At 35.7% G+C, this 14988-nt stretch overlaps 1 protein-coding gene across 1 annotated transcript; it reads left to right on the plus strand.

Annotated features, from left to right (window-relative positions):
• Positions 1–4235: 4235 nt before the first annotated feature.
• On the plus strand, positions 4236–14646 carry LOC127691985 (PH domain leucine-rich repeat-containing protein phosphatase 1-like). The gene is made up of 3 exons (XM_052191870.1): positions 4236–4310; positions 8469–8881; positions 14595–14646. Exons 1-3 carry the CDS (start codon positions 4236–4238, stop codon positions 14644–14646), a joined length of 540 nt encoding a protein of 179 aa, XP_052047830.1.
• Positions 14647–14988: the final 342 nt, after the last annotated feature.

Genomic DNA, 14988 nt, shown 5'->3' on the forward strand with positions numbered 1-14988 from the left:
TCAGTCACGTGTGGCCACGCCCTAGGCCCTAGCATTCTGGCTGGACTCCACCCTATAGTCACCTGGCTACAGCCAGGCTTTCCCCCCCCCTCGGTTATCTGGCTGTTGCCACATGTGACTGATGGCTTACTATAAAAGAAGGCTTCTTGCCCCTCCTCACTCTCTCTGGCCTCATCTCTCTCTGCCCCTCTGCTCTCCCTCTTTCTCCATTTTTTCCCCTTTCCACGCGGTCATGGCCATCCCTCTATCTTTTCCTTTCTCTCTTTTTTTTTTTTTGATTTTTTTTAATTTTTTTATTCGATATAATTTATTTACATTTCAAATGATTTCCCCTTTTCTAGCCCCCCACTCCCCGAAAGTCCCGTAAGCCCCCTTCTCTTCCCCTGTCCTCCCACCCACCCCTTCCCACTTCCCCGTTCTGGTTTTGCCGAATACTCTTTCACTGAGTCTTTCCAGAACCAGGGGCCACTCCTCCTTTCTTCTTGTACCTCATTTGATGTGTGGATTATGTTTTGGGTATTCCAGTTTTCTAGGTTAATAACCACTTATTATAAGTGGTTATTAATCTTTTCCTTTCTCTTTATCTATCTATCTCCTTTTCTCTTTCTATTCTTTTAATAATAAGGCGTTGAAACCATGTGCTGTCTCTTATCAAAACCCGCCACATAGAAGCATGGAGCAGGCCTCAGTGTTTCCAGCCACCAGGGAAGGATCCATGTTGCCTCTTGGCCAAGCAGCTTCCTCTACAGGTACCCGGGGCGCTCTCTGGGCAAAGACCTCCGCACTAGCCGGGAAGCCTCTTGCTCCACAGGCACTCGGGTGCCCACAGTCCCTCTCATGGCGTGCGTGGTCCTGTCAGGGTTCCCCTAACCCCCTGGGCTCTGCCTACCAGAGTTCTCCTATGTGGGACCCCCACCCCCATGCTTTCCTCCCCCCCCACTCTTCATGTCATCTGTATCTTATTTTTCTTCTCCCACCCTACTCTTTATCCATGATTCTTTATACTTTTCTGCCTTCTGTGGTTCCTCTATTTGTATATACAATCTGAGGATTGTATTTGGACCTAGTAGCCTCCTAGATAGAGGAAAATATAGTTCTTGTCTTTTTTGGTCTGGTATCTCAACTATATAATCTGCTATAGTTTCATTCACTTATGTGCCAGTTTCATTTTTATTTATACCTTAATAGTATTCTACTGTGCATATGTACCACCTTTTTATTAATCATCAATCAGTTAAAGGACATTTCGGATTTTTTTCTATTTCCTAGCTATTGTGAATAACTCAGCAATGAACATGGGTGAGTAAATAAGGCTATGATGTTCTTTGGGAATGTGCAAAGGAGTAATATATCTGGATCATTTGCTAGACCAGTATAATTCTTTATTATCTTGTAAATCATATCTTTATACACACAGAAATGTATAGATATCATACATGATCAAAGATGCTACTCTTTAGAAAAAAATAGAGACCATCAAAGAAAACCACAACAGTGCACAGTGCAGAAACCAGAGGATTGTGGGGTGTCCATCCTCCAAGATATATATTAGTTATAGATTCTATATTTATAGCCCAGAGAAAAATAAATAAAATATATGGGAAAACTGTAAGAGACAGAATACCAGGATGTCAGCTGTTGAAAAGCAACTCATAGATAATCCTACATAAACAAGATAGAAATAATAGCAATATCATTGGGCGTGTTTACATGAAGAGGGAAATTTAGTGGGATTCCGCAACTAGACAAATATGTACAGGCAACTATTGACTACTGGCAGAAATAGCTTCTAACAAGGATGAGTCCCCTTTATGGGCTGACCTTTGTGGGGTGGTCAGTATTGAAAGCAGATACACATAAATAACAGCAATAACAACAACAACAGGTTAAGCTGTAAGTTTAAAGCTCGTTAGGATGTATTATATATAATTTTTACATGCATATTTTATATAATTTTTACATGTATAAGTTATGTATATGGATGTAACAAGTACAATAAAAGAAAAAGAGGTTATCAACTAGAGAATAGGGAGGGGCTTACGGGCTTGTGGAATGGCAGCTGTGAGCGCTTGGTGAGAAAAATAAAGGGGGAAATTATTTAATTGCATTTTAATTCAAAACATTAAAAACTGAATAATATATTTTCCTGTAGATTCATGGGAAACTTAAAAGAGAAACACACCTGTGGGTAGAAGAAACAAACAATACAGACTGAGAGTCATCAAGGGTTGTTGCACTTGCAATGTCTATGGTTTGTGGTATGGTTAACACATGTGACAGTCTAGAGGATGGAGAAGGAAGAAATCACCACAGGGTGACAAGAAAATCGTCATCAGATGTGCATCACAAATGGAATCTAAAAGGTTTCTTGCCTGAATACCTTGGAAAGGACCTGATTATTTTGAGATATTACAGTCTAAGTTCACAATTCATAGTGAGATTTTTCAGGAGAACCATGCTGTTATTTTCAGATTCAAAAATGTGTTCAAAGGAAATAGTGAAAAAAAATCTTGATACTGTGCTTGAGAAACAATTATAGATAGAATTAACATCTCCTTGCAGTGTTCTACACTATTTAAAAGAAAATTGTAAGGATTCATGGAATTTTGACCTCAATAGTGAATTCAAATAAGCATAGTTTAGCCAATAACTATTTCAAATGAAAAAGGCATTTTTTTTGTCCCACAGAGTAAAGAACAAAAATTAATCACTTCTATGGAGGAGCCTTGGATTTTAGAATGTTGTATTTTAATAAATATTAAAATTATGGTTTGATATAATTTTTGAATTTTAGTTACCTAGAACACAATAAGACATATACCTCATCATAGTAAAGGTTATATAATAACAATTCCAAACCCAACATTATCCTAAATGAAAGAAGACTCAAGTCAATCTTGGGAGTGAGATAGGGCTGAAACTATTCCTATTCTTCTTACTCAAAGAAATAACAGAATCAATGAGTCTTGGAAGAAAAGTAAAGGTTTAGAAATAGAAAAAGACATAGCAAATTGTCTGAATTTTCAGATGATATGTTATTATATTTAAGAGATCCCAAAATTCTATGACATAAAAAAATAAATGACTATTTCAGTCAAGTTGCAGGGCACAAAATCATCAGAATAGTGTCTTTTGTAGACATAACTAACATTGAGAAATAGATGACAGACAAAATCTGTTTTCATTAGTTTCAAAGACAATAAAGCATGTTAAAATAAACATAACCAAGGGGATGAATGAACTCTACGATGAAAAATTCCAATATGTGAAGAAAAAATTGAAATAAAAAAGAAACCACAAAACAAAAATCCATCCACATTTATTGCTTTGGAGAATTAATAATGTATAATGCTCATACTATATAAAGTAATGTACAAATTCAGTGTAATACCAAACAAAATACCTACTGTATTCTTAAAAAAATTCTAAAACCAATGGGACAATATAGAAGACCCTGGTTAGCCAAACCAATTAAAATACAAGAAAATTTTGGAGAGATTTTCATTTTTAAGTTCAAGATATATTATAGAGCTTTGTTATACAAAAATATTGAATGGCACAAAGAGACATATAAACCAATAAATATAAGACTCAAATATGAGTGCCCACAATTACACACATCTGATATTTGTTCAGGAGACATAAATATATACAAGAGAAAAGAGCACATCTTCTATATGTGGTACTTAGAAAACAGGATGTCCACAGGCAAAAGAATGAAACTGCATCGGAATCTATCATCCTGCATGAAATTTAGATCCAAGACCTCAATTTTTAGTCTGAAACACTAAAACTGCTAGAAGAAAAGTTTGGAAGTGCCCTACTATCTATAAGTAGAGGAAAGGAGTTTCTGGATATTTATCAGCAAATTCTGAACAGCACCGTAGGAGTCATAACACAACAGTGGGTAAAGTAGTTAAGAATTGGCACATATAGTCATCAGTCTTGGAAAGATGCATAAAACAACCATGCAGAATTGTGGCTTCACTAACATGCAACTAAGGAATTCTTCAGAGATCAGACCCTAAAGTTAATCTTTAAGAAACTTATCACAGCTAAGACATTCTCTTTGAAATTTAGCCCAAACCTAAAATTTGCACAGTTTAAGACCATAAACATAGCTTTATGCCAGTTTTGCTGTTTCATGCCTTTGAACTTAATATTTTGAAGTTTGAAGAAGGAAGATTTCCATGAGTGTGTACTCAGTCTAGGCTGCACAGTAAGATTCAAACAAGATGGGCTATGGTGTACGACTTCTCCTGAAAATTAATATTAAAACAAAAGGATATTCTCTAAGTCATGTAATCTTTGTAAGTAGTGTTGTCTTACAACACTAACGTTTTAAAGGCCTAAAACAGGCGGGGGTAGGGGGGAAGTACTACATATTGAATAAAAGTTAATCTATAAGAAAAACCTAAGGTCTTTAGATATGCATTTATTGGCCAGGAAATTTAAGAGAAGAACTTTGTAAATTCTGAAAAAAATTATCAAATATATAATAGAGCTTCTTGTGTAAAGGCAAATAAATTTGAGGATTAGATTTTGGAGGGGTTATTGAAAAAAAAGAACAAGTTAGCTAGAATAAAATGGTGCTTGGAGTTTAAAAGTTAGGAAGGAATAGATTTGAAAGTCATGACAGTCTGAGTTTCAACATTACCCTTCTTTTCTCAAGAAGATCATTTTATTTGTATTTGTTGTTTGTGGTTATTTTGCAATCTGCCTATCACCTCTGAATTGCATTGTGCACAAAGTTTAGAGAAAACAGAAACCTTTCCTCCCCCAAAACAAATGTTTTAAATACAAATGAAGGTCAATATGAAGTATATCATTTTGGACCTTTAACTGCCTCCTGTTGGGGAGGATATTGAGGCAGGTTAAAGACATAGAGGAAAACATTCATATCTTCATTTTGCTGGCTCTGCTTGCCAGACAATGCAGTATGGTGCTTATTGCCATAGGCAACACTATTCATGATTTTGAAGGGCTTGAGAGCTGGTTAACTGAAAAGAAAGCCAACCCAATGTGGTAGAGCATGGGGAGAATAAATGTGACAGTTGAAAATGTCAGAGAGTCCATAACTAGTGGGCATGATGCAGAGTATTCTAGTAAGAAGTTCTGCCTAATCACTTGTTAGAGGATACTGATCTGAATAAAACCATGTTGGACATGAGGATTAAGTGGAAAAGGGTTTAACAATAGAAAAGCATGTACTGGAGAGGGTGTGGAGAAAGAGGAACACTCCTCCACTGCTGGTGGGGTTGCAAATTGGTACAACCACTCTGGAAATTAGTCTGGCGGTTCCTCCGAAAACTGGGCACCTCACTTCCAGAAGATCCTGCTATACCACTCCTGGGCATATACCCAGAAGACTCCCCACCATGTAATAAGGATACATGTTCTACTATGTTCATAGCAGCCCTATTTATAATTGCCAGATGCTGGAAAGAACCCAGGTATCCCTCAACAGAAGAGTGGATGCAAAAAATGTGGTATATCTACACAATGGAGTACTATTCAGCCATTAGAAACAATGAATTCATGAAATTCTTAGGCAAATGGATGGAGCTAGAGAATATCATACTAAGTGAGGTAACCCAGACTCAAAAAATGAATCATGGTATGCACTCACTAATAAGTGGATATTAACCTAGAAAACTGGAATACCCAAAACATAATCCACACATCAAATGAGGTACAAGAAGAACGGAGGAGTGGCCCCTTGTTCTGGAAAGACTCAGTGTAGCAGTATAGGGCAAAACCAGAACAGGGAAGTGGGAAGGGGTGGATGGGAGGACAGGGGAAGAGAAGGGGGCTTACGGGACTTTCGGGGAGTGGGGGGGCTAGAAAAGGGGAAATCATTTGAAATGTAAATAAATTATATTGAATAAAAAAATGCAAAAAAAAAGAAAAGCATGTACTACTTTATATGTCTTCTCTACAGAGGTAATTTGTGTAACAAGGGATTTTACTGGTGAATGTTACACATCAGGGATAGTATACACAGTGCTCAGGATGTATGTAGCGTGTTAGGATGACGGTTTTGCCTTTGGAATTTGAGGAATTTATGTCAAACAAATATAGACATTCCCATGTGTGCATTGTTTAGACTGCTGTTTTTTACTATGGTTTGCTACTTAAACAGTTCTTAAGCTGGTGTCCCCCCCCTTGCCATACCTATAGGTATTTCTCTTTACTAAAGACTTGTATGGATAGTATTTTAAAGTTTAGAGTGGGTCACTGAAAGTTGTCTACTAGCCATGATTTTGCATTGTAAGAACTAAGCTTTATCTACTTTAATATTGTATTTTCTTCTTTAAAGCATTCATTGTATGTAAATGGAAAATTACCTAAGAACTACAGGAATGAACACAGACCCTTTTCACTCAGCTATTATCAGCAAGCCTAAGTACTGTGGAGAATGCAGAGTTAGACACAAAACTACAAGTAATTGTTTCTACACTAATTACAAACCACCGTGGTCTTTATACCCCAGCCATTGCACTGCATAGTCTGAGCCAGAACTCAAGGTAAACACCCCCAGAGATACTCCTAGTTGTACGAGGATGAAAAATTTCCTCTGTGAAAAACACATTTAAGAAATTTATGTCCACTCATACAGCTCTACAAAGGATTCTAGAATGACTACTTCTGTCTGAGGAGAAGACTGAGCATACTCAGAAAGTACTAGAAATATACAATCCCTGAATAATTAAACAGAAATGTTTAAAAAATTACACCACCATACAAACCTGGTAAATAATTGTTCAATAATAACTCTCAATATTTATATTCCCCTATAAAAAGATACAGCTTAATTGCCTTGGCCAGAAAGGCTCAATCATGTTCTGCCTCAGAGAAACACACTTCATTTTCAACAATAGTTATATCATTAGGGTTAAGGGATAGAGATGAAATTATTATAATATCTGAAAAATAAGACTTAAATGGAAGGAAACATCCATCAAATTGAAATTGCAATTGTAATTATTAATGCACCAAACAGAGGGAAACCTAATTTTGTAAAAGAAATACTATTGGGTTTAAAAATGTAGATTGACCCCAACATAGGGATAGTAACTTCAATACCCTATTCTTACCAATATGTATGGCATTTAAATTACAATATAGACAAATTCTGAAGTTAAGAGGTACTATAAAATGTAATTGTATACAAGGTGGTACATTTATAGGGCATTCAAACCCAACACTAAAGAATGCATTATTTTCTTAACATGCATAATATTCCCTATAAAACTGAATATAAATTTAGGTACAAATCAACATCACCAGATTTAGGATAATTAAAATAGCATCCTAAGTTATATCAGACTACACTAGAAAGAAGCTGACATTGGTCAACCACAAGGAAAACTAACAGTGGACTTCTAGATGAAAATTGGGAAAAAGAGAAATCAAGACACACACACACACACACACACCACACACACAGAGACTTTAATTTCTACAATTGAAAATTAATGAAAAATACAACGAACCAATATGCATGGAACAAAATAAAGACAGTCCTAAGGAGAAAGTTTATAGCAATAAGAGTTGCAGAAAAATTTTAATAGGTCAAAAATTCATTAGATATTATTACTGCAAGTTAAATTTTATTTGTCTTCTACTGCTACCATGTCCAAGTACCACTCTATATGGCATAAACAGTTCCAGAGAGTCAGACTTGAGGTCAGGATGTCATCATGGCTAGCTCCTTTGAGCTGGAGATGGCTGTCTTCTTCTTGTGTCTGTCAATTGTTTTCCTCAGAGGTAGTGTGAAAATTTTTTTCTTATAAGGGCCCAAAACACTACATCTGAGGAAACATTAATAGCCTCATTTGAATGTAATCACCATAGTAATGTATCTATCTTCAAATAAAAAATTAACTCTGAGGTCACAGGGGAATTAGGACCTAATTTAGTTAATAACATTGTTGGTTGTCCTTTAAAATCTGGATATTTCACATACAACCATAAAATTAAAAAGAACAATATATCTACAATTATATGACTCTGTCTGTTATATGTAAGTATTTTTAAAAAGTTTATCTATCATAATCAAAGTATATTATGTACATTTCTTTAATGTTTTAAGCTAATAATTTTATGAACATTGAAAAATTACAGCTTACAACAAAAACATGATATATGGGATTGGTAATTAAATTAATAATCAGTTAAAGAGGATGTGTTACAAAGAAAGGATTATGTTTTATCTCTCTTACTTGTCAGTGTATTGGCATTTTTCTGAATCATGAGAAGGTGGGTCACTGTTTCCCATATCAAAGTTTGAGAATAGGTAGGACCCTATGTAAAATGTCAGGGCACTGGTATGCAAGCCATATATAAACTATGCACAGCTTTCACTATAATCAAAGTATCCTTAGATTCTAATTCAGCACTCAATGAAGATGTGAAGTAAATAATTGTTTTTTTGTATTACCTGGGAAATAAGATCATAAAAATAGGAGCCCATTGAGGGCGTGTTCGGCAACGGCAGCTGGGTTGAGGTGGAGGTGGACATCCACTGCAGCCGGGCCAAGGAGAAGGAGAGACAGCAGCACCTGCTTCAGGTGCCAGCCGAGGCCAGTGACGAGGGCATCGTCGTCAGTGCCAACGAGGATGAGCCAGGTCTGTCCAAGGAGGCAGACTTTTCTGCCGTGGAGACCATTGGACGACTCAAGGCTAATGGCTCTGTAGCTCCCCAGGAAAGGAGCCACAGTGTGATAGAGGTTGCCGCAGATGCACCTCTCCGGAAGCCAGAAGGCTATTTTGCAGCCCCCGTTCAGCCTGATCCAGATGATCAGTTTATCATACCCTCAGAGCTGGAAGAGGAAGTGAAAGAAATCATGAAACATCATCAGGAGCAGCAGCAGCAGCAGCAGCAGCAGCAGAAACAGAAGCAGCAGCAGCAGAAGCAGCAGCAGCTGCCACAGCCACAGCCACAGCCACAGCCACAGCCACAGCCACAGCCACAGCCAGCCACAGCCACAGCGGCACTTCCAAATGGATCACCTGCCAGACTGTTAGGACACACTGCTGTGACCCAGCCTGAGTACTGTTTTAAACACTAAACTAACCAGAGAGACTGAGAATCTCCCAGGTTCACATTAAACCAAGGGCGTTACTTCATGCCCTCCCCCAGACACTGCCCCACCTGTCTCTGCAGCTCGTGTGTAGGGTATCGTTGTATTGGTTACTTTTAATAATTAACCACTTTTCTTCTAGTGACACTTTACCTATATGGTTTAAATTTGTTAACTTCTTTCCCTAACATATCAGCTGTGTAAAGACAAAAGGTTTAATATATTACAGAGAAACAGTTAGTGATAATGTAATATTTTTAAAAATGGCTTTTTGTTGTTTTGTTTGTTTGGAAAGCAGGGCAAGGCGCCATTGCTAAATGATTTAATAATATTGTATTGTGTATTTCTTTGTGGGGAAAGCCTTTTTATTTTTTGTCTTGAAAATGATAGACATTTGTAGAACATGAAGACTAACTCCTAGGAGTTGCTTTATTCTGTCAGGTGACTTACGTCACTGGGACTCACTAATTTTCTCTGAGAGAACAGTTGATTGAGAAATTTCTATTGTAAATATCTCAGTGTTACATAGCGAAGCCTAAAGTGCTTGTAGTCTTGCATAAGGACACAGCCTAAGTAACTGACTTCTTCCTTCCTCCCCGCGGAGAGCCCCCTGCCCCACTCTACCTAGCTCATCTTCAGCACGTGCCAGTGCAGCGTGTTTCTGTGCAGATAATGTGGCCCTGCTCTCGGGAACATAGAACCTTTTCCAGACACTTTTTAATTGTGCCCCTTTCTGCTGCCACAATCAGCATGACTGTATAGAGTCCCTTATACCATCCACACATCCAGAGTTCTATGGAAGCAGAATGCCCAGATGGAAATGGCATAACTTTTGTTATAATAAATGTGAAATTTACAAGTAAAAAATCATACAAATATTAAAATAAAGTAACTATGCAGATGATTAGCTGAAATAATTGAAGGACATGACCTCCAAATGATATAATTCTCATAAAAACATGTATGCGTTCAGGAAATTTGAAAAGTATCTATGATTTTGTTACCTAAGATATTATTTAATTTGTGTCATAAGATAAATATACAAGCATATGAAATGATTAGAAGTCAGGCATTATAAGTAATTTCTTAAAAAGACAAATATCTGTCCTCAAAGCCACTAAATAAAAAATGTGTATCTTCTCCTTAACTATGTTAGAAGAAAATGTAAACAAATCATTTCTGTTTTTCAGAGAACAAAACTAATTTTTTTCAAAAGTACATGACTGTTATTTTTTCATGCTGAAATTGGAACCAGAGTAAGTCTTTGAAAACACTGGACCAAGAAAACTGGGCATGGCATAACAAACACAGAATCCTCAGAGGTATTGTTTACAGAATTTTTAAATATATAAACTATTCAAGCATTTTGCAATGATTGCATATATTTGAATTATGTTTTCAGTGACTAAAAGAGCAAACAATAACTTCAATAAATTCATTCTCAAAGGATTTTTCTACAGAAAAATCAACATCCACAAAGAATTTTAAAGGCCACTCTTCTAAAGTATATTTGTAATTAAATGTAGCACTTTTTAATGATTATTTGCTAGTTTAGTTATATAATTAGGTGTGAGTGTGGTACATACACATGTGTGTGTGTGTGTGTGTGTGTGTTTGTGTTGTGTGCATGATTTTGTATGCACATGCACCATTTCAGGTGAGTGAAAGATGAATCATGAAGATCGTGAAGAAGAATCATGAACAAGGCAATGCCTAAAAGACAAAGTATTTAATTTGGAACTTATGGATGCAGGGGTTAATAGACTCCATGACTGTCATGGCAGAAAGTAGACAGGCATGGCATTGGAAGAGTAGCAGAGACCTTCATAACCTGATTCACAGAAAGAAACAAAAAGAAAGTCCAGTTCTGGCATGGGCTTTTGAAACCTCAAACTTCATTTTCAATGCCATGGTTCATCCAACAAGTCTTCCACATCTAAGTCTTTCCAAGAGCTTCACAAATGGCAACATGACTACCATGCATTAAAATATATTGGTTTTGGGGAGGCATTTCCATTCATACCACACAGAGGAGGAAGAACTAGTAGGGATGGTTCTCTTCTGCTCATACTTGGATTCTGGATCAATTACTGTCGTCAATGTTGGCAGAAAAAATTCTTATTTGTTGTGCCATCTTGCCAACCATCATACAGAAATTTTATCATAATAGATAAGCTAACAACTTATGGTGAACTCTAAAGTTGTATAGGACTTTTGTTGAAGCAATAATTAATTTCTGAATCCTGGTAAAATTTTTCTATATTTATACACAAGGAATCCATAAAAAATTCAGATGAGGACACAAATAGGCAAACAGACAGAAACACATATACATAAATATACAACACACACACACACAGAGAGAGAGAGAGACAGAGAGAGAGAGAGACAGAGACAGAGAGAGAGAGATATTCATGGACACACAGAGCTTACTGTATGTAACACTTATGTTTCTATATTTTAAAATGGAAAAAGTTTTATTCTATTTTAGTTTTCACTGAGATTTTGAACTCAAATATATAATTATAAGTTATAAAGCAAACATGTCATACATGTCACTGTTATAACTACTGCCATATTATGATTAACCTCTGTATGTTCTTAAACCTTTAATTATTTCATTAATGGTACTTTATTCAGTTGTGAATACTTAAATACAAATTTCTGAAAATTCTTGAGGCAATTTCTTACAATATTTTGTCTTTTATCATACCATTTAATTAAATGTGATAGAAATTGAGATAAAATAGATGGAACAATGAAAATTTACTACTTAGGATTATAAAATATTAATTAGAATGTTAAAATACAGAACAATGGATTTAATATCAATAAAGAATATAATCAAGATTTATTGTCTCAATTTATTGTGCCTGAGGGTTTGATGGGGGAACTCTCTCTCATAACCAATTTTATGCTAAGGCTTCAGTATCAACCTTCAGATTATCCATGAAATGATTTGCTCTTCATAATGAAAAGAACTTCTCCAGCAATCCAGTAGTGAAACACAATTATAAAATAATAGGAAAATATAACCTGACACTTAAGTAAATAACCATGAATACTCAGCAAATAATACCATTCCTGCACATCATGCCTAAGATCATGTAGAAGAAGAAAAATTAGAATCAGCCTTCTTATTGTCTGTTTTCAGAAACTGTTCCCTCTCCAAGGAGGCAAGTCCTAGTTACAAGAAAAGTGACTTGGAAACATTCGTCACCTTTGAGATGACTTTAAGATTACTGTGTGCCTGATGTTGCCATGAATCTTCCTATAGATATTGATTTGGAAAGAATGAGATAAAAGCTGAAGTTTCAATAGGCTAATCACAAATGGATTTCTGAATTAATGGATAGGCATTTCTGAAACATGTCTTACCCTGTGTTGTAAAACAGATGAGCAAGGAACCATAACATTTAAAAATTAAAATACAAGAGGTGCAGTTATATAGGTAGTGAGTCTTTACTCAAAACAAACTTTGCCTCAAATTTTAGTTCTTTTCTCAAATGTTTTACATTTGGTGACAGTGTATATTAAGCCAATTAGCAATACAGTGATGGTATGCTGTATTTGAATTTAAATAGAAAGCAATTTCTAATTGTCAATTTTTGTACTGATATGCAAGTATTTTAAATGAGACTTATGCGTAAAGAAAGCAAAGACTCCAATAGTTTAAAAAAATTTGTAAAGTATGAGCCATCCAATGTTGTTCAATGTTATATAAAAAGTTATATATTAAATATAAATATTGGCAACTGGAGATTTTAATACAGTACAGATACACATAATAAATATTAAGTTATAAATCAGATGTGAAAAACATACTTTTGTTTTATTTGTTGAAATTCTGGTCCTAGTTTTTTCATTGTTCACTATAATAGTTACTTCAAATGTGCTGCATGGATTATGGATTTATTTTGTATATTATTAGCAACCACCTTGTCGTGCTTAGGGTTTTTATTGCTGCATTATTTTATTGCTGACCAAAATCAGTTGAGGAAAGGGTTTATTTAGCTTAAACTTCCAGATCACAATCCATCATTGGAGGAAGTATGTACAGGAACACATGCAAGGCTGGAGCCTAGAAGCTGTTACTAACAGAGGCCACAGAGGGGTGCTGCTTACTGGATTACTCCTTATGACTTGCTCAGCCTGCTTTCTTATAGAATCTAGGACCACCAGCTTTGATCTGGACCATCCCTCTTTGATCACTAACTGAGAAAATGCCTTGCAGCTGGATTTATGGAGGCATTTGCATAAGTGAGGCTCCATCCTCTCTAATGACTCTAACTTGTGTCAACTTGACACATAAAACCAATCAGTACACAACTAAAATTCAGAAATTTTGAAGTAAATATCTTTTGTTCATTGCTCTGCTTTTAGAGCCAAAAATAATATCATGCATGTGTGCATGTGTATGTATATGTGTATGTGTGTGTGTGTGTGTGTGTAAGAGATGATGGAAAATATGATTTGTAACAATTCATAGAAGAATCTCAATTTTATTTTACCACCATCTATAATTGTAATAATCTGTAATTAGAAATTCTGCTTAGTTTCTTGAGGTCCCATTATTGAAATTAATAAGATGCATTCAGATTACAATCACAAGGGCTCCTTCAATTAATTAGCTCCTGATTTTGTGACTAGCTGCATATAAATGCCTAATATTTTGGACTAGGGTAGTAGTTATTTGAAGAATATAGTCATGACATGAGGTTCCATTATTTAAAGTACATTTTCTCCAGATATATTGACTCTTGCTACTATCTACATCCCATGAAAAGTTGTGTGTTTATTAGGGCTTTGTGTTTAGTAAGTTGCAGTTAGTAAGAAAGATTATTTATAGATCTCACTGGCTTCTCAATATCAAGTGGGAATATCCTGGAGAGCTTATTTATCGAAGTGTCAAGTGGAAATTTATAATGAAAATATCTATTTTCATGTTATTTACATATTATTATTTCTAAATTGCATCTGCCATAGGTAATGATTATATAAGAAATGGGGTCATGACCACTAATTAGTATTTGCTAACCTAGTCTCCTTTTATGTACATCACACGAATTCCAGTGAACCACAGCCCCTGGAAGCAGAGATAATGGTTGCTGGACTCCTTTTATGTGGAGTGCTCTGATGAGCATTTGGACTTTCGTACTGTTCATGTTCAGTCCATGGTATGATGGAATGAGACAAGAGAGAAGGAAATCAATGTCTTTTAATTACAGAGGCTTCAATCACAGGATCTCAGAAAATGTTTCTCTTTGTCACTTATAGCTGTGATCACAGTGGATAGAAGATAAAATAGTTCAGAAAGTGTTCCAGGACTTATCTCTGCTCTTCTCTGTTGGCTTCAATTCTTCTAGTTCACTATCCTCATATCCTAAACCAACACCCCCCCCCAAAGTAAGACATTAAGAAATAACTGTAACAGAGATAACATAATTTGTAGAAAAATATTTTTCTCTTTAGACATTTTTTAGTCTTTCTCATTCCCCTCTGCTATAGGCACAAGACGGAAGTGTTTCTCTGCCTGGAACAAGAAGAAAATACAACATAGGCATATTTTTAAATGGCTAGTCTGCAATGATGACCTTAGCTCCACATTTTCTGTAACAGCCCCTCTTGATTACATTCCTGTTTTCTTTCTATTTGCCTCAACTTTTGTATCTGCTCCTCCTCCATAGGAACACTCTCAAATGTATCTTTGGAAAACAGAAAAACTTCAAAGGAACATACAGGTATAGTTTAATGAAATTAAGTAGTTAATTTTTTTATTTTTTTATTTTTACTTTTTATTTGTAGTGTTCAGTATTGGGCTGCATGTGAACTCTCCTATTGTCAAATCATCATGCAGATTCTTCATTTCCTTTGCTCTTTCACATTCATCTGCCTAACCAGA

This window comes from Apodemus sylvaticus, chromosome 9 (genome assembly GCF_947179515.1).
Source record: "Apodemus sylvaticus chromosome 9, mApoSyl1.1, whole genome shotgun sequence".
In the NCBI taxonomy this organism is placed as follows: Eukaryota; Metazoa; Chordata; class Mammalia; order Rodentia; family Muridae; genus Apodemus; species Apodemus sylvaticus.

Coding starts and splice junctions, on each gene's coding strand:
- LOC127691985 (XM_052191870.1), top strand. CDS start 4,236: ATGGGCTATGGTGTACGACTTCTCCTGAAAATTAATATTAAAACAAAA. Junction 4,311..8,468: donor CTCTAAGTCATGTAATCTTT/GTAAGTAGTGTT, acceptor TCATAAAAATAG/GAGCCCATTGAGGGCGTGTT. Junction 8,882..14,594: donor CAGGAGCAGCAGCAGCAGCA/GCAGCAGCAGCA, acceptor CCTCTGCTATAG/GCACAAGACGGAAGTGTTTC.